The sequence below is a fragment of the Aethalodelphis obliquidens genome, unplaced genomic scaffold (assembly GCF_003676395.1).
Source record: "Aethalodelphis obliquidens isolate GAN/ISIS:26980383/991018 unplaced genomic scaffold, ASM367639v1 scaffold10, whole genome shotgun sequence".
In the NCBI taxonomy this organism is placed as follows: Eukaryota; Metazoa; Chordata; class Mammalia; order Artiodactyla; family Delphinidae; genus Aethalodelphis; species Aethalodelphis obliquidens.
This window is the reverse complement of record NW_020837954.1, coordinates 20,273,490-20,293,129: the sequence shown is the minus strand read 5'-3', so window position 1 is coordinate 20,293,129 and position 19,640 is coordinate 20,273,490. Positions and strand designations below refer to the sequence as shown.

The following is a 19,640-nucleotide window of genomic DNA, read 5'->3' as shown; positions in this document are numbered from 1 at the left end:
AAAAACATGAGCCTTATAAAAATCCCAAGTAATGGTACAAGCATAACGATATATTCTTGCATTTTTTTGTCTATTAAATAAACATTCAACTATACAATCATTATAACACTTCATTCTTGTATGAAAATATTATGGAATTTTACTGCATAAAGGTCTATAAATTCTCCTAGGGTAACAATGTTTTCTAAATATTGTGTCTGAACTCATAGCAAACAAATTTCAATAATGGATACCATTTGGATCTTAAATAAAAAACAAAGTCAATCTTTATCTTATACTCCATTTTCCCTTTCCTAACTGGTTTCGTTCTGTCAACACATTACCATTTTTCTAATTACCTGGGTACTAAGTCTTGAAATTTTTATTCCTCTTCTTTTTTATTTTATTTTTTTTGCGGTACGCGGGCCTCTCACTGCTGTGGCCCCTCTCTTTGCGGAGCACAGGCTCCGGACGCGCAGGCTCAGCGGCCATGGCTCACGGGCCCAGCCACTCCGCGGCATGTGGGATCTTCCCGGATCGGGGCACGAACCCGTGTCCGCTGCATCGGCAGGCAGACTCTCAACCACTGCGCCACCAGGGAAGCCCTTCCCTTATTTATTTTATTTTTTTATTTTTTTTGCGGTACGCGGGCCTCTCACCGTTGTGGCCTTTCCCGTTGCGGAGCACAGGCTCCGGACGCGCAGGCTCAGCAGCCATGGCTCACGGGCCCAGCCGCTCCGCAGCATGTGGGACCAGGGCACGAACCCGTGTCCCCTGCATCGGCAGGTGGACTCTCAACCACTGCGCCACCAGGGAAGCCCCGGCCCTTCTTTATTTTTTATATCCTGTCATATTTTCCTGACTATTCATTTCTATTCAATTTGTAAACAACCTTGTAACCCTAGCTTCTATTTTCCTTAACAGAAAAAATCTCTATTAGCTCCCTATAGCTTATAAGCACAAGCTCAAATTTTTGAATCTAGCACACAAGGGTTCCCCACATCCCAATTTATCTTTCACCATCTAAAATGAATCTTGCCTTTACACAGTTGCCAGAACATCTCAAGCCCATTCCTAATGTGAGCCTTTGCTCTCTTCATACCTCCCCTCTAACATCTTAAATCATATATATCCCAAAAAGATGCAGTTCAAGTACTATCTCCTCTTTAATGCCTTTTCTATCTGATAAGGCCCATGATAGTGACCATGTTCTCTGAACTACATAATATTTACTTTCTGTAACACTTACTTAGGCAATTAAACACCTTTCCAGTTGCTCTGGCCAAAAAACCTTAGAGCACTCTTGACTTCCCTCTCACACTCCTACACACCCCATCAGCAAATCATTATCAACTGTACCCTTGACATATATTCAGGATCCAATCACTTTTCACTACATTTACTGCTACACTGGTCGAAATCTCCATCAACTCTAGCCTGGATTACAACAGACTCCCTGTTTTCTCCCTTGCCTCCTTTAATCTATTTCAAATGTAACATCCAAAACAAGCCTGGAAAACAAGGCAACTGATGTTACTTCTTTCATCAAAAATATTCCTCACTCAGAGTAAAAGCCAAAGTTCATTCGAAAGCCCATTAGGCCTTAAAATAAGAACCCCTATTATCTCTTCAAGTTAATTTTCTACTTCTCTTCCCCTTAACGCTTTTCATTCCAGACTTACTAGCTTCTTTGATCTTTTTCAAAAGTGTCCCATACTCTGCACTGTTCCCTCTTCCAGGAATTATTTGCTGTTCTCTCTTGATATCTATGTGGTTGCTTCAAATATTCCCTCCTGAATATGGCCTTCTTTCATCACTTTATTTAAAGTAGCCCCTCCTCTATATTCCTCTTTTTGAAAGCATTTTTTTTTCCATAGCATTTATCACCATCTAACCTACTCTGTTTTGCATTTATTTAATGTTTGCTTTGTCCCAACTAGAATGAAAGACCCATTAGGCAGAAAATTTTCCCTCTTTTGTTGACTGCTATATCCCTATTACCTAGAAAAGTACCTGCACATATGGGCTTCCCTGGTGGCGCAGTGGTTGAGAGTCCGCCTGCCGATGCAGCGGATATGGGTTCGTGCCCCAGTCTGGGAAGATCCCACATGCCGCGGAGCGGCTGGGCCCATGAGCCATGGCCGCTGAGCCTGCGCATCTGGAGCCTGTGCTCCGCAACGGGAGAGGCCACAACAGTGAAAGGCTCGCATACAGGGAAAAAAAACAAAAGTACCTGCACATAGGATATACTCAGTAAATACGGGTTGTTGATTAAGCAAATATTGCCTTACATTACTACTTAAAGGATTTCAGTGAGAAACACTCCCAGGGTCTTATGAGACAATTATGTCAAACTGTCCATTCTTATCAGATCTTTAACAAATATTTATTGAATCTGAACTGTCTACTAGATTATAAGTTCTATGAGCTCTTAAAAGAACCATGAAGTTTAGAGGAATCTTTAACTTGGTTCAAAATTTCCATTACCTGCAACTTTCACTTACCAGTAGCACATGTAGGAAGAGAATCTGAGTTAAATTCCCAACTCTTCTGAAATAAGTTTCTTGACACTCTTTTTCTGCTAAAACATAAACCATCATTGACTGGCATTCCTTGAGAGGGCTTTAATTTTGGAGATGGAATGAAATCATTGGCTGAAAACTATAAGAACAGAATAATAAATTAGCAAATGTGGGTTAAGTCTACTTGGCAATAAATATGACACAATTTAGACCTAATTATGAAATTCAGATTAAAAGAAAAAAATTAAATTTATCAAATATACAATGATACAAATAAATGTCCATATACAGTATGGTACACTAGCAGTATTTTTTCATGCCATGATAGAAATGCTAATTTTTTTCCTCTTTCTTATACCTCACCCCAAACCTTTTCTGTACCTTACCTTCCTAGAGTACACACATGGCAGCTAGGAAGGAAAGAAAGCAAATGACAAAAACAGTGAAATGACAACTTGAATAGAGAAAAGGACATTTCTGATTCAGCAGCATGGCCAGTCACACTATGCCATCTTTGAGCATTGGACAATAAATGCTAATTGAAGATCACTGAACCTGTAAGCATCCCATTTTACTATTCTTAGTGAGACAAATTTACTATCCATAATTAGCAGCCCAAATGTAAATGTAACCTATGTCACGGTTCCCTTAGGAGATTTCTGTATGATAGGTCTTTCAGTCAAAACCAAGTACATAATACTTTATATACGTCTAGTACTGTATAGTTCCCAATTCCTTTTCCACATACCCACTTTGATCCTTAGGCTACAAAAGTGCCAGGATAGAATTTTGAATTTCTACCTAATCATAGTTAAAGAACTAAGTGAAAGCATGATTCAAGTGTTCAGAATTCTTCACCAACGACAGCCTCAATTGCTCTGGATCATTTCACATTGACCATAGCTATAGAACATTTTAAAAATTGAGTGAACACACAAGAAATTATACTTACTGTCCATATATTTATTTGGCGCTTACAGACACAATCAAATCTACACAGGCAGTGAACTATAAGTCTTCTCAGGTATCCTCTACAAACTTTGTCAAGTGTCAAATGGCAATGAAATACAATAAAATTAAAGATACATCTATTTGAAAATCTCTTAGCCACTTGACCATTACAAGATTAAGACTATAAACTACTAAATATACCTCAAGTAACTTCTTATTCCTCATCAAATTTTGTGAAAAACCTGTTAACTCCTTCAAAAATTAATCCCAAAACACCAGTGAGAAATAATGAATGCCTCAGCTGAAAAAGGCCTGACTTTACTTTCTCAAAATCCAATGTTATAATTTCTGTGACTGATTATATAGAAGGCAGTATGAAAAGGACACAATGGAATAAAAATGAAACCAATTACAGTCAACTTTTGATTAGATACATTAAAAGAAGGTATACTAACCCAGTTAAAATCATGAGTAATCCAGAAATAATTCTCCAGTATGGAATACACTTACATTAGAATTACTCCATAATTAATTTCTGCTTAGAGAATAGAACATGAATATGTATGACAGTGAATACAACAGCTAGTGGTAGTGGTGGTGGGGTGGAGATAATGGGGGCAGTGGTAGCAGTGGAGAATGTGTCTGTGAATCTGGCATTTTCAAGAATCTAGAAGTCAGGAATTACATTTTGCTGTAGAAAAATCTGCAAATATTTGAAAGCAGACTGTAGACACACCAATTATTATTAACATGAGAGGTCTCTTTTGGTCTCTCTTAAAAGCAGTCAAATGATTTTCATCAGGATAAGCTTTGATGGGACTAAACAAAAAAATAAAGGGAAAGGGAAATGAGTTAGCATAAAAAAGTACACATATTTTGAAAATGTTGTGAGCTAAATTTACAAAATACGAAGCAGTTTGTTTAGAGCACTTTATGACTCAGGAAAATGGAACTGAGTTTTAAGTCTTTGAAGTTAATATCTTAAAATTTAATTCACTTAATTCCTTACAGTAAATGAAACTGTTATAAAAGGCAAGTTTCACATTTAATATTAACAATGATTTGAAATTCACAGTCTTATCTACTATTTTAATCTTGCTGTTTATTATCTCTTAACCTTTACACTTGATTGCTTATATATTTTTCATAAAAACATTTATTTGACCTAACACATCTTAGTTCAGCTTTTGGCAAGGTATGTTAAGGACATCACAAAGATAGTTGTTGTTTTTTTCTTTCTTTTTTGGCTGTATGTGGGCTTTTAGTTCCCTGACCAGGGAAAGAACCCATGCCCCCTGCATTGGGAACACAGAGTCTTAACCACTAGACTGCCAGGGAAGTTCCATTACAAAAATAGTTTTAATTCCACTTTGGTATAGTTAGTAGCAAATTATCAGGAAAAGACTTTTTAATAGCTAGTTCTCTCAGAAACCACCTACACTCCTGCCTTTATTGAGCTTGTACTAAATTTATCCTAACCTCCGGCCTCCAGGTTTGGACCTATTCATATTCTACCAGTTCTTTCTGGTTTTCCCTGGACTCCAACCTTGTCCCTTAATGGTGGCCATTAAAAAAGTTTATTCCAATTACCTTCCAATTACCTCCAAAGTCACCTTCTGAAACATCTTTGTGTGTTTTTTCAAATCATTTTCTATGCAACCTTTAAGAAAACAGAGTTGTGATACCATATATAACAAGTTTTATACCCCAGTTTTGCACTTAACATTATAATGAAATATTATTATAAACATTATATTTCCCATGTTATTAAAACCTCTCATAAGTGCTACAAACTTTCATTACAAAAAGTAGTAACTACTTATAGTAAAAAAAAAAAAAGATAAAAAGTCAAATTCTTCTTTGGCACCCTTTTCACTAGAATCATGTGGATAAACTCTGTTAACAGTTCTTTCTCAATATATGTACATTTTTCAACAAGCAATTTTAAAAAGAAACAAAAGTAGATCATATACTACTCTGGCACATAGTTATTACTCAGCATATTGTAGACATCCTTCCATGTTAATCCGTACAAATCTTCTTACTCTTTTTAACTGTTGCCCAGTATTCCACATTATGGTTGGACTCATAGTTCCCAACTGATGGACATTTTCCTTGTCACAACTTTTTACTATTACAATCTTGTAGTGAACATGATTATGCACATATCCTTGTGCATTATATGCTCTACAGAAATATAATATTTATAAAGAGAAATATATAGTTCTACAGAAATACTAAAAATGGAATTGCTAGGTCTAAGGACATAAGCTATGCTTAAAGGCTGCATAATATTCCATTGACTAGATATGCCATTCTCCTATTATTGAACATTTGGGTTGCTTCCAAATTTTTTTTGTATATTGATAAGGAATTTCAATGAGGGAAATGGTACATACCTAGCATACGGTACCAGTGCTGATGGAAGGAGACTAGCAGACCTTAGAAAGATTGTTGCATAGTAAGTATTTTTTAAAAACAACTAAAATGGTTTCTTTGAAATCCTTAGTCTTCCTACATAAGAAAAGAATACCCAGACTGAACTCTTTGTAGGTATCAGCTAACCAGTTTACCCATAAAATGTGCAAACAAGACTTAACTATGTCTAGTCTGTAATAATTTTTTTCTCTTTTCTCACTCCTGGTTTTTCCTTGATTTAGCCTATTAGCTGACTCTCTCTCATGTAAGAAAACAAATTGCAAAATAACAAACCAAATGCTTCTGACTGCTCTTTGATGTCTATTTCTGGAGGTGTCAGTAATATACTGCCCTTCTGGGTCCTAACTTGAGAATCAAACACATGGCCTCAAAGCGTACCTTTTCTGAGACTTGGACCGTTGAGTCCTCAGTGAATCTTTCCTCACGTAACTCACTGAGCAATAGGGCTCTTGCAGTGGATCTGATTCTTGATAAAGTCTGTTTCTGGTTCTGATTTTGACTGGGCACATGGACAACAGTTTCCACACAGATGGCATCAATGGTGGAAATGGGTTTTGATTTAATGGTCTATCAGGTGATTTCTGCTGGATAGCAGTCTGCTTGTCAGGTGGCAGCTGACAGGGAATCTGGAATCTCGTTTCCTTATTGGTATGTTGTTTTTGCTTGCTTTGTAAATGTATGGATTTGAGCTCCTGTACTCCAATAACCAGAGTCCTCTTCCTCCATCCAAAATTAAGGTTTTCTTCATGTTTACTTATTATGGGCCCAATACCTGACAATATCTGTAAAAATCAAATTCTTATACCAAAAATAAAGAAAACAAAATCCTTAACATTCAATGGTCAGCTTTCTTCGATTTTGCTAAATAAATAACTGCAAGTTAACATTATTTTAGAATTCTAGAGCTAAAGAAAGGACAGTAAAGAAACGTAATTATAAATTAGAAAAACTTAGGAAAATGGTGGCTTCCAAAAGCCAAACAGCACAATATTTAATAGTTTTCCAAACCTTAAGCAAGTTTAGCCTTTTAAAAACTAAGAAAATTTAATGCCATTATTGTAAAGGATATGGACATTGGGGGAAAAAAAAAGTCTCACCAAATTCCTGGGAACCACAATTCTCAATCTAATAGTTATCTATTGCTGTGTAATGAGTTATCCCAAAATACAGTAGCTTAAAACAACAAACATAATTGTCTCTCTTTCTATGGATCAGACATTTGGAAGCAACTTATTAACTGGATGGTTTAGATATCTCTGAGGCTGCAATCAAGATGTTGGCTAGGCTGCTGTCAACTGAAGGCCTGACTGAGACTGAAGGATCACTGAAGTTCATTCAGGTGGCTACTGGTAGGAGGCCTCAGTTCCTTGCCATCTGGGCCTCTCCAAAGGGCTGCTCACAACATAGTAGCTGAGTTCCTCCAGAGCAAGTGATCAGAGAAAGAGAGCACCCAAGATGGAAGCTAAAATGCCTTTTTATGACCTAGTTTATGAAGTCACACACCACCATTTCGACTTTATTTGTTAGAAGTGAGTCAGTTAGTCCAGACACATTCAGGGAGAGGGGAACTGGACTCCAGTTCTTCAGGTGAAGAATTTCAAAGTATTTGTGGAAATATATTTAAAACCAACACACTCAACAATGATGCTTCCTTGATGAACCTACTGAATCTGATTATATTTTTGTTTCTTCAGCTGCTCAATATTCTTAATAGATTGGCACCTGCTTCTACCTTAAATTCTATTGATTTATCATAATTAGATCCTCTAAGTTACGTAGAAAGTAAAAAAATTTTCCATTTTATGAATATGAAATTTTTTGAGCAAATTGGTATATCTCGTTTCACTCTACACAATATTAATCGATCAGGATAATATCAACTGGAACAAACTCTTGTTCCAATTGGCTTATAAAAATCATTATTATTAGGTTAAGTGCTTATATCACATTAAACTAAGTAAAACCCAAAAAGAGAATTTAAGATTTTTTAAGATTTAAATGTACTGGTTCTTTAAGGAAAAAAATGGTCTTGCCAAAAGTTATACATTCAAGGGAAAACACAGACTAGCTGTGGGTTTAATTAATGACCGTGGTTACTAGGTTAAAGAACAAGGAAAAAAAAAGTTCTTAATCTTAAAAGTTTTAATACACTGCATATACTTGTATAGAAAAAATTCACATAAAAATTCTATTTAAGATGGCTCTTTGGGCAAATCAGACTCATTTGAAAACAGCTTTTTGTCTTTGCCCAGATTTTATCACCATGTAAAAATAATATTAGGGGGCTTCCCTGGTGGTCCAGTGATTAAGAATCCGTCTTGCAATGCAGGGGATGCCAGCTCGATCCCTGGTCAGGAAACTAAGATCCCACATGCCACAGGGCAACTACTGAGCCCATGCCACTAGAGAGAAGTCCATGCACCAGAATGAAAGATCCCGTGCACCCCAATGAAAGATCCCACGTCCCGCAACTAAGACCTCATGCAGCCAAAAAAAATAAAATAAAATAAATAAATAATATCAGTATGATATAATTGTTTGTGCAAACTTGAACTCATCCTCTCAGGAAACGCCTAATTAACTTAAATTTCTTAAATTTCCTCTACTGGTTTCACTGGTTGGATACATTAACATCACTCATTTTCAAAATATAAAATCGTGTTCAATTAAATTTTATAATAGATAATATCTTTATTAAAAGGCATCAATTCTTATAATGCCATAAATCTTATAATGCTTAATACATTAGCTTACATTATAATTTCTAGACTCAGTTAAGATTTTAGAATAATACAAAACTGGGGGAAAAAACAAAAAACTGGGTCTTCCCTGGTGGCGCAGTGGTTGAGAGTCCACCTGCCGATGCAGGGGACACGGGTTCATGCCCCGGTCTGGGAAGATCCCGCATGCCGCGGAGCGGCTGGGCCCGTGAGCCATGGCTGCTGAGCCTGCGCGTCCGGAGCCTGTGCTCCGCAATGGGAGAGGCCACAACAGTGAGAGGCCCGCGTATCGCAAAAAAAACCCCCAAAAAAACTGAATTAATGAAAAATCTTTAAAACCTAATTTCTAATTAAGATAAAAATGCAAATCACTGATCACAATACTTTTAAAAAAATTTTATTGAAGTATAGTTGTTTACAATGCTATGTTAATTTCTGCTGTATAGCAAAGTGACTCAGTTACACATATATATATTCTTTTCCATTATCATTTACCACAGGATATTAAATATAGTTCCCCATGTTAAATTTACCCTTGTCTGTTATAATTACAGGATAACCATCAAATAAACAGGTTAAAGTATATATAAATGCCTTTGGATGATGACAAATGCATGTTTATTTTTGCCACTTAAATCATTATGAAAAGGATATATATACTCATGGAGAGAATAAAAAGACAGTTCTTGGTTACATGACTTTTAGTTTTTTGTCTGTGAGGAAACAAAAGTTGGTGTCTTTGGGTAAGGTTATATTTAATATATATAGCTGATGCTGCCTTAGGTTAAAAAGTTACAGGGCAATAAAAATATGTATACAAGGGGGCTTCCCTGGTGGCGCAGTGGTTGAGAGTCCGCCTGCCGATGCAGGGGACACGGGTTCGTGCCCCGGTCCGGGAGGATCCCACGTGCCGCGGAGCGGCTGGGCCCGTGAGCCATGGCTGATGAGCCTGTGCGTCCGGAGCCTGTGCTCCACAACGGAGAGGCCACAACAGTGAGAGGCCCGCGTACAGCAAAAAAAAAAAAAAATATGTATACAAGGAAATGGGTATGTTTCATCCATTTATCAAGGGAATTGTTATAGCGTTTTTTTAGATCGTAAAATCAATATAATACATACGTTGTCTTATTTAATATGTTTTTTAAGGTTTATTTTTATTTACTATATTATTTATTTATTTATTTTTGTGGTACACGGACCTCTCACTGTTGTGGCCTCTCCCGTTGCGGAGCACAGGCTCCGGATGCGCAGGCTCAGCGGCCATGGCTCACGGGCCCAGCCGCTCCGCGGCATGTGGGATCTTCTCGGACCGGGGCACGAACCCATGTCCCCTGCATCAGTAGGCGGACTCTCAACCACTGCGCCACCAGGGAAGCCCTAAGGTTTATTTTTAAAAACTTATTTTTAAATTATTTTTAAGTTTTTAAATAGATTGTTTACTCTGAGAATAGATATGCTTTGGGGTTACTCATGATTTTGACAAGCATTAAAAATAAAAGTTTTTTTTGGAATTCCCTGGTGGTCCAGTGGTTAGGACTTGGCACTTGCACTGCCCTGGCTGGAGGTTCAATTCCTGGTAGGGAAACTAAGATCCTGCAAACCACGCAGCTTGGCCAAAAACAAATAAATAATTAATTTTAAAAAATTAAAAAGTTTTTCAAATACTTCAGATATCTCAATAAAATTTTAAAAAGAAAATTAATGACTATTTATTGGAAACAATCCAACATCTACATTGATATTAAATACGCTTTCAGGATTGTTTATGATTTTGACATGTTTTAAAACTAAGGGTTTTTCTCTTTCAGATATTCCAATTATATATATATATATATTTTGGCTGCATTGGGTCTTCCATTGCTGTGCACGGGCTTTCTCTAGTTGCGGCGAGCAGGGGCTACTCTTCGTTGCAGTGCATGGGCTTCTCATTGTGGTGGCTTCTCTTGCTGCGGAGCACAGGCTCTAGGCACACGGGCTTCAGTAGTTGTGGCACATGGGCTCAGTGGTTGTGGTTCATGGGCTCTAGAGCACAGGTTCAGTAGTTGTGGCTCACGGGCTTAGCTGCTCCACAGCATGTGGGATCTTCCTGGACCAGGGCTTTAACCTGTGTCCCCCCTGCATTGGCAGGCAGATTCTTAACCACTGTGCCACCAGGGAAGCCCTCCAATCATATTTTTAAAAGAAAATTAAAGACTACTTACTGGAAACGATGTACTATCCAAGGAAAATTTCAATTTTTAGGATTAAGTTCACAACAAATACATTAGTGCAACTTAATAATTTGCGATTTTCTATTATGTTTAAATTTGTCACATTAAGTATTCTAAAATTTTCCCACATTCTTCAAATCCCTGATCCTCTATTTTCCATTCTCAGCTTGCCTCTTAGTGTACCAGAATATGGAAGCCTAATATTAGAGCCCTGCCCTCAAAATGTGAATCACAAATCAGCAGCAGCAGCAACACCTAGAAGCTTACTAGACATGTAGTCTCAGAACCCCTCCCAAACTGAACCAGAATCTGTATTTTAACAAGATACTGAGGTAATTCATATGCACATTAAAATTCGATAAGCACTATTCCAGAGCTCATGTCTTCCTCTCAACTTCAAAAAAAATTTTGCTGTCTCAAAATTTTTCTGAATCCTAAGTCATCTTCCTTTTATTTTTCCTCCAGTTCTAGAAGAAAAGACTTCTGCCTCTATTCCAAAGCTAACCTCTCTATATACCTGTGTTCTTGACTCACTCAGTATTTAGGGACATTAATTCCTTGCCTTTCTCTCTCAAATTTGATTCTCAAATATGATTACAGGGATCAAATCATATGTTCCTTGCAAATCTAAAATCTACCACAGTACAAGACAGAGTAGGCAAGTTGAAGTCACTGGTGGCTTCTTTCTCTGCTTCTTTCAAATCGGGTGATTCCTATTTAAAAATAAAACATAGTAATAACTCATCCCACTACATCCTGCCATACCTTGCTTGGTCTTTTCTTTCACCCTCAAACACTTAGATTCTATTTTCTCACTTAACAGATATTTGTTGATACTGATTGTAGGCACAGCACTATGTTAGTACTGCTATATAAACAAACAAACAAAAACAGTCCCTATCAGCACAGTGCTTTACCATCATGGAGAAGAAAGAAGACATGGCTCACGTGCTAAATACCAACAGAGGAAAAAAATGCTAGGCAGTGCTTTAAAGAGTAATCTATAAGCTCGAACTTGGCTTCACACATAGTGGATGATCAATAAGATGTTTAGTAAATGCTTACTGCCTGTATTTCCTTATCAATTCATCTCATAAACTTATAAATTTGGTCTGTCTAAAACCACTTTCGTCCATGTCCCAATTACCTTCCAATAACCAAATCTTCTACCTTGAAAAAGCTACAGACCTAGTAACTGCATACACATAAAGCACGTATGCTCCTTACTTTTCAGTCTAGGTTACCGTAACTCTTAATATGTTGTAGAGAAATCTGTTAGGAAAAATATAGCTAACACGGCAGCCGGCTAGTGATGTCTGATTACTGGACCCCACTAAACCATTAAAAGTCATAAAAGCACAGAAAGAGATGCAAAGTTTCTGATAACCAGAATACCACAGGAATCTGGTTATCAGTCTATATGTCAGGGCACAAAAATAATCAACTAAATGGTGGAAATAAAAACAGAATTAAAAAGCCTAAATATTCAAAAGTAAGAGAACAGCTAAACAGACTTATATTATATGATCTAATATTAAACAGCCAATAAAGATCCTACTACAAATTATTTATTTTCAAGAAAAAAACGTTCATGGTAAAGTTAGTGAAAGGGGGAGACGTTTGTGTATGGAAAAAATAATCTACATTTGTATAAATAAATTGAAATGATACTTGAAGAACAGGCAATAAAATATTCACAGGAGGCCTCAGTAGTGAGATTGCTGAAAATTTTTAATTTCTTCTTTGTGCCTTTTTATATTTTCCAAATTTTCTATAATAAGCACTATAATTTTTTACAATCAGAAGGATTATTAAGAGGAAATTAAGAAAGATAAAATTATGAGAAAAGTACCTTCAAAAATTATTTTATAAGTAGCAGGCTGAATCTATAAGAACAAATCATGCTTTTTCAGATTTAATTCTCCTCAATCTCTCCTGCATTTAACAGTACTGATGTACTTCATGAAACACTTTCTTTACTTCACTTCTAAAACCTTTGTTCTTTCTTGGTTCTCTTCCAACTCTTAGGCACTCTTTCTCTTTGCCTTGTATGGTTCTATCTCCTACTGCTATTCCTGAAATGGGCCTGTAGGCTAAAATTGAGTCTTAAGCACTCTGCTCTTACTCTAAATGCCCTTCATTGGAGAGCCCCTCCAATCTCACAGTTTCAACAATTACTTCTCAATATGGGACTTCCAAGTTCTACATCTCTAGTTCTTTCCTTGTCTCTTGAATAGTGGTCTTCAACAAACTAAGCTGAATGTTTTATCTTCCTCTACCTAAAGCTCATTTTCCCCCAAATTAACTTCCACTTTTTTGGGTCTTGCTATTCATAGATTTATTATGCATTTTGTTACCTCATTCAAATTTGAGTTTTCTCTCTTTACCTTCCTCTCCTCCTCTATATTTTAGAGCAGTTTTAGGTTCACAGCAAAATTGAAAGTACAGAGGGTTCCCATATATCCCCTACTCACACCCACACATATAGCAGATACCCACCCTCCACTAACACCATCCCTACCAGGGTGGTACATTTGTTACAAATGATGAACCTACACTGACACATCATTATCATCTAAAACCCATAGATTTATATTAGGGTTTACTTTTGGTGTTGTACATTCTATGGGTTTGGAGAAATATATCCATGACCAGTATCCATCATTGTAGTATCATACAAAATAATTTCACTGTCCTAAAAATTCTCTGTGCTCTATTCATCTGCTTGAAAATATAGTATTTATTAATTTTTAAAAAATATATGTACTTTAAAAAACTGCACACATAAAAATATTTAATCCATGTCCTCCATTAAGATAATTTCCATTGTAGTTCTTCTACAGACCATTTCTGATCCAGAAAGTACAGTCAGCCCTCCAAATTGGTGGGTTCTACATCCACAGATTCAACCAACAGTGGATGGGAAATGTTTTTTTAAAAAAAAAAAATTCCAGAAAGTTCCAAAAAGCAAAATTTGAATTTTCCATTCCTTGGCAATACATAGCATTTACAACTATTTATATAGCACTTACATTGTATTAGATACTATAAGTAATCTTGAAATAATTTAAAGCATACAGGAGGAGGTTATATACAACTAAAATATACCATTTTATATAAGGGACTTGAGCATCTGCGGATTTTGGTATGCTTGGGTGTCCTGACACCAATCTCCCTCAGATACTGAAGGACAACTGTATAACTTAATTTCTGGGATAATTTTTAATTTCACCATAACTTCTTTCAAAAGCAATATATACTGGGCTTCCCTGGTGGCGCAGTGGTTAGGAGTCCGCCTGCCGATGCAGGGGACACGGGTTCGTGCCCCAGTCCAGGAAGATCCCACATGCCACGGAGCGGCTGGGCCCGTGAGCCATGGCCGCTGGGCCTGCGCGTCCAGAGCCTGTGCCTGTGCTCCGCAAGGGGAGAGGCCACAACAGTGAGAGGCCCGCGTACCGCAAAAAAAAAAAAAAAAAAGCAATATATATCTACACTAGAATTTCAGAAATGTGTTAATTTTTAGATTCTTGGTGCTTTAGCCAGCATTAGAATCTTAATACATTAACTTTTTCTTTTTTTAGGCCACACCACGCAGCTTCTGGGATCTTTTTTTTTTAATTTATTTTTGGCTGTGTTGGGTCTTCGTTGCTGTGAATGGGCTTTCTCTAGTTGCAGCGAGCAGGGGCTACTCTTTGTTGCGGTGTGTGGGCTACTCACTGTGGTGGCTTCTCTTTTCGTGGACCACAGGCTCTAGGCATGTGGGCTTCAGTAGTTGTGGCACGCAGGCTCAGTAGTTGTGGCTTGTGGGCTCTAGAGTGCAGGCTCAGTAGTTGTGGCACACAGGCTTAGTTGCTCCGCGGCATGTGGGATCTTCCCCAACCAGGGGAAGTCCTGGTTGAACCTGTGTCCCCTGCATTGGCAGACGGACTTTCAACCACTACACCACCAGGGAAGTCCCAGCTTGTGGGATCTTAGTTCCCCAACCAGGGATTGAACCCGAGCCACGGCAATGAAAGCACCAAGTCCTAACTACTGGACTGCCAGAGAACTCCTTACACTAACATTTTAGATTTGACACATAACAAGCAGTGTTAAAATAAATGCTTACAGAAAATCATTCATTGCCCGGTAGTTATATGAGAAATACATGAGAAAAACCATATGACTAAATTATGTAAATACGGAAAAATTATTTAAAATAAAAATGAAAAATTTTAGAATTAAAAGGAACAAGAGAGAACACAGTTCTCCTCCATCCATTCTGAGAAAGGCACGAACTACTTATTTACAAAAATGATCTCCATACTTGGTCCTTGCCTACATTTCTAGTTTCATCTTCTGTTGCTTCCCACCAAACTCATTGTTTCAGCTGTTTATAAATTCACCACTTTTTATTAACTCACTAAGTCCTTTTATAATTCAGTGTCTCTGAACATATATATTTTCAGTCTGAAATTCACCAGGATGCATCCACACTTAGCAAATTCCTATTCATCTTTTATCATACCATTTCGATTATAATCACCTATAAACCAATTAATTTAAGAAAAGTTTGACCATATGACTGTTGGATAATTCTAAGCATAAAAACAACTGCAAAGAAATCTTGAACTTTATTTAATAGGTAGGTAGTTGTATTACTGGTGTAATAATTATATTTTGTGTACTGTAGGATACAGCATATGAATAAATATAACTGATATTGGGGACCAGGGTTATACTGTGGGAGAAGGGAGATACAAATATGGACTAAAGGAAGATGAGTAAGAACCTTGTAGTGCTGGATTTGAATTGGAGGTATCAGTATGAATTTGTTTTAAAAAAATTAAAAAGGTATTGAGACCTCCCTGGTGGTACAGTGGTTAAGAATCCGCCTGCCAATGCAGGGCAGACAGTTTTGATCCCTGGTCCGGAGAGACCCCACATGCCTTGGAACAACTAAGCCCGTGTGCCACAAATACCGGGCCTGCGCTCTAGAGCCCATGAGCCACAACTACTGAGCCCATGCGCCACAACTACTGAAGCCCGCACACCCTAGAGCCCATGCTCCACAACAAGAGAAGCCACCACAATGAGAAGCCTGTGCACCGCAATGAAGAGTAGCCTCCTCTTGTCGCAACCAGAGAAAGCCCACGCGCAGCAACGAAGACCCAATGCAGCCAAAAAGTAAATAAAATTAAAATAAATAAATAAATAAATAAAGGTATTCCCTGGTTCTATCCACTGAAAGGACCAATGCATAATGATAAGCAATAGCAGTGAGCACATCTATACCCAGATTTTGGTTTTAAAATTCCACTCTCCACGAAAAAAAGCAGTTCTTGGGCTCTTGGAAAAAAGGTTGATTCCAGGTCTGGAGCAAGAAAAATACAAGGTAAGGCTGGGCATCATATTATGTTTAAGTTAAGGAAGTGTTCAAAGACTAAAGAGTCATGCGAAAGGACACAGGAGCCAGCCACTGGTCAAATCAATTTTAGCCTCAAAAGGAATACTAATGTATTTAATTATTACACATAAAATAAAAAAGAATGCCAGGTAACAAATACAGAAGGACCATTAGAATTTTCAGAAGTGTCACCCTTTTTTGTAGTTCCCAATGTAATAAATATACAGGTAAGGATCATTGGTGGATGCTAACAACAGGGGTGGAAGGTCGTTGACATATCCATAATGTCTCAAAGTATCATCCTGCAGATCATGTGCTAATTATAAAGAGGAAAGTAAACCTTTGCAATGGAGTGATATGGTTATCACCACCTTAACCAAGTGATAAAACTTAGCATCACCAATAGTGGGACACCTGATATTACATGCCTCATGAGGTGATGTCATGTAAAGTTCATCTCATTATAGATGGTAATGTGGTAAATACAGATGAAGCATATGAATATTCGCTGTACTATTCTTTTAAACTACAGATTTGAAATTTTCAAAATAAAAACTTGAGGAAAAAAATCTCAGTTCAGACGTCATATCTTATTGGAAGGTTTTTTTTTTTACTTTTCCAGTGGAATTATTTTTTCTATTTTCAGTATTCCCACAGGACCCTTTATATTTCTATTTTAGCACTTAACAAATTTGTAACTGCCTGTTTATAGGTCTGACCTTTTCCCTAAACTCTGCAGAACTGGTCTCATCTTCCTTCCCAGAACTTGGCTCTTTATCTGGCACCTACCAGGTATTCAGTGTTTGTTGTATGAATGAGATAACTGATATGCCAAAGTGACAGGCCAAAACTGAAATCCAAGCATTGTCTATATCAAATTGTGCCTCAAATTTAATCCAATCAATCAAGCAGGAAATCTACCTAACCTACCAAACCTCTCTCATTATAATAGATACATCAGCAAATTGACTTAAAAACAAAGCATACAGCCCTCAAGGAGCCTCACCTTTAAGTCATTACAAGCATACTTTCATTTTAAATTTTTTCATTGCTTCAACTCAAGGAAATTAGGGAAGATGCATACCTGTTCTATATCCTTTGAATTGGAGGTCTGGTTTTCTCCCGTGACTCCAGGCTGCTCATTTTCCCATGGTAATTTATTTTTTCCTTTTCCTGCACTTAGTACCCTTCGAGTACAGATAGTTGGACTATAAGATCCATAAATTTGCATGCTATCACTTGTGTGGTCACCACAGTGACAGTGTGCACTCTGAGTTCTGTTACCCGCCAAAAGCCAGTCTGTATCTGCTCCATGTGCCAAATGACTTGATCTACCCTGGGCAGATGATGGCATGAGTACTGCATACTCCACAAATCCCTGTTCTGTTAACTTTGGGAGGGTTTTCCTAGCCAATCTGGCCTGCACAGCATTCATCACTCCATCTCCGTTATCTTGCAGCTCAACAGTATCCACAGCTTTGAAAAGGATGCTGGTTTTACCTGAGCCCATTGATGATGCCAACACAGCAAAGGCTTCAAGAGCTGCTTGGCGTACCCTGCGTTTGCTATCTACAAGAGCTGGAGCAAGATCAAAAGATAGTTTGGATAAGTCAAAATCCTCACTGGGATAGGTCAGGAGGGAGGAGATGCAAATGTTCACCACTTCCTCTCTCACTCTGGAATGCTTATGTTTGAGATGTTCCAGGAGTAAGCAAAGCACCTGTTGAGGACCTACTTCCTTCATTAGCTTGAGGAAGATTTTCATGTATTCTTGTTTGATCACCAACTTGTTGTCTGTCAGCACTTTGACAGAAGCTGCTATAACTGGTCCCAAGAACTGTTGTACCTGCTCTCCAAGACGAACAACCAGTAAATGCAGGACTTGAAGTGTGCCATAGACCACTTTGAAGTTAGAATCGTCTAACAAATTATACATCAAACTAATGAAACCGACTAGGCTAGAATGAGAGGTGGAACTAGGGTTAAAGCGTCCCATCACCTGTTTTAGCTCCTCAATAGCCTGAGTCCGGTTCTTATAGTCTTCCTGATCTAACAACCTTGAATGCAGCTCCTGAGGAATAATCCCAAATTTAAGATTGCTGTTGGAAAGAGGCACTGCACTGGGAAGGGGATCTTCAGGAAATCCAGAGGCTTCAAGTTCCAAATAATAAGGAACCTGACTTCCAAACTGGGACTCCAGGCGGCGATTGTAGTGTCTCCTCAGGGCAGAAGGCAGGCGAGAGATATATGACTGAAACCTCTCTTGGCCAAGACGCTCCCCAATTTGTTGAAGTGCAGAGAAGGCTGTTTCAGATTCTTCTTCTATCTCCTGACCGCCAAGCTTTCGGGCTAAGGATATTATCACCTCGGTAAGATCTAGGCGGAGCAACAAATCCTCAGGAGTAAGCAAGATAGGGAACAGTAGTGCCGTGGAAGCTCTAAGCCGGGCATCGGTACTTTCCAGTCCTTGTTGTATAAGCATTCTCAGCACCTGTCCAGAACTACGTTTCAAACACACGTGTAAGATCTGCAGCGCATCTTTCCGCAGAGCTGGATTCTCTTCTCGTAAGGAGACAACTAGCTGAGGCAGAAGTGCTAGGCTAAAGGCCTCTTCCAACTGGTCTGCCTCCCCCTGACCCCGGAGAACGTCCGAGAGGAGTTGCAAGCAGAGTCGCTTCTCATCACTACCTCCTTCCACAAGCACTCGGCCCACGGCCCGATACAATGCTTCCTTTCGTCGGGGGAAGCCAAGTCTACCGCCCCGGCGCGGCAAAGCAGCCTGTAAAGCCTGAAAGGCCTCGGAAGGATCCGGCGCGGTCCGGAGTTGTTGAAGGAGCCGAGTCTCCTCTTCATCTCCCCCTGACAAACCACCTCCAGACCCAGACCAATTACTTGAGATTGCCTCCGAGGGCATCAAGAGGGTCGAGGCCAGAGGCGAAGGCGTCGGGGGGCAGGAACCGTGGTCTCCGGCAGCTCCACGGCAGCAGTAGTTTTTCTCGCCTCTCATGGCGCCCCTACCTCGTCTATCATCAGTCTCTGGGGCGGGAGGACGACTGCGGCTCTGGAGGCGATAGGCACAGAGGGCTGGAAGGGGCGGCAGCGGGAGCAGCGCGAAGGGCGCAGCCGCCATGAAGGGTCATCAAGTGGCGGAGCCTGTAGGAAACCATCATCTCCGAAGGGCTCGATGGAGCCCAGCGTTCCTGTTCTTCTCCAAGCCTCAAGCTTCAGGGGAGGAAAAAGAACAGCTTAAGCCCCCAACTCCAGGAGACTGCCTTCGGCAAAATGGCCCCCGTCTGAGCCCCAGACCCCACAGCTGCCTCCGGGCGTAACCAGGGGCACCACGTGACCAAACCGATCGCTTCCATGGTGATGTACCCAGAGCGGGCCTCTTGACCCGGAAATCAATCTGCCGTGATGAATGCTGGGTCATGTA

General features: G+C 39.0%; 1 protein-coding gene across 2 annotated transcripts in view; it reads right to left on the bottom strand.

Annotated features, from left to right (window-relative positions):
* TOGARAM1 (TOG array regulator of axonemal microtubules 1) overlaps positions 1 to 19,607 on the bottom strand; it is an 81,648-nt gene extending 62,041 nt beyond the window's left edge. For both annotated transcript variants that reach the window (XM_027111132.1, XM_027111133.1), the window contains exons 1-2: positions 17,292 to 19,607; positions 2,484 to 2,640 (exon numbers count right to left, since the gene is read on the bottom strand). In XM_027111132.1, coding sequence (XP_026966933.1) covers positions 2,484 to 2,640; positions 17,292 to 19,337 — 2,203 coding nt within the window. In that variant the 5' untranslated portion in view covers positions 19,338 to 19,607. The remainder of the gene's footprint in view (positions 1 to 2,483; positions 2,641 to 17,291) is intronic.
* Between the last annotated feature and the right edge of the window lie 33 nt (positions 19,608 to 19,640).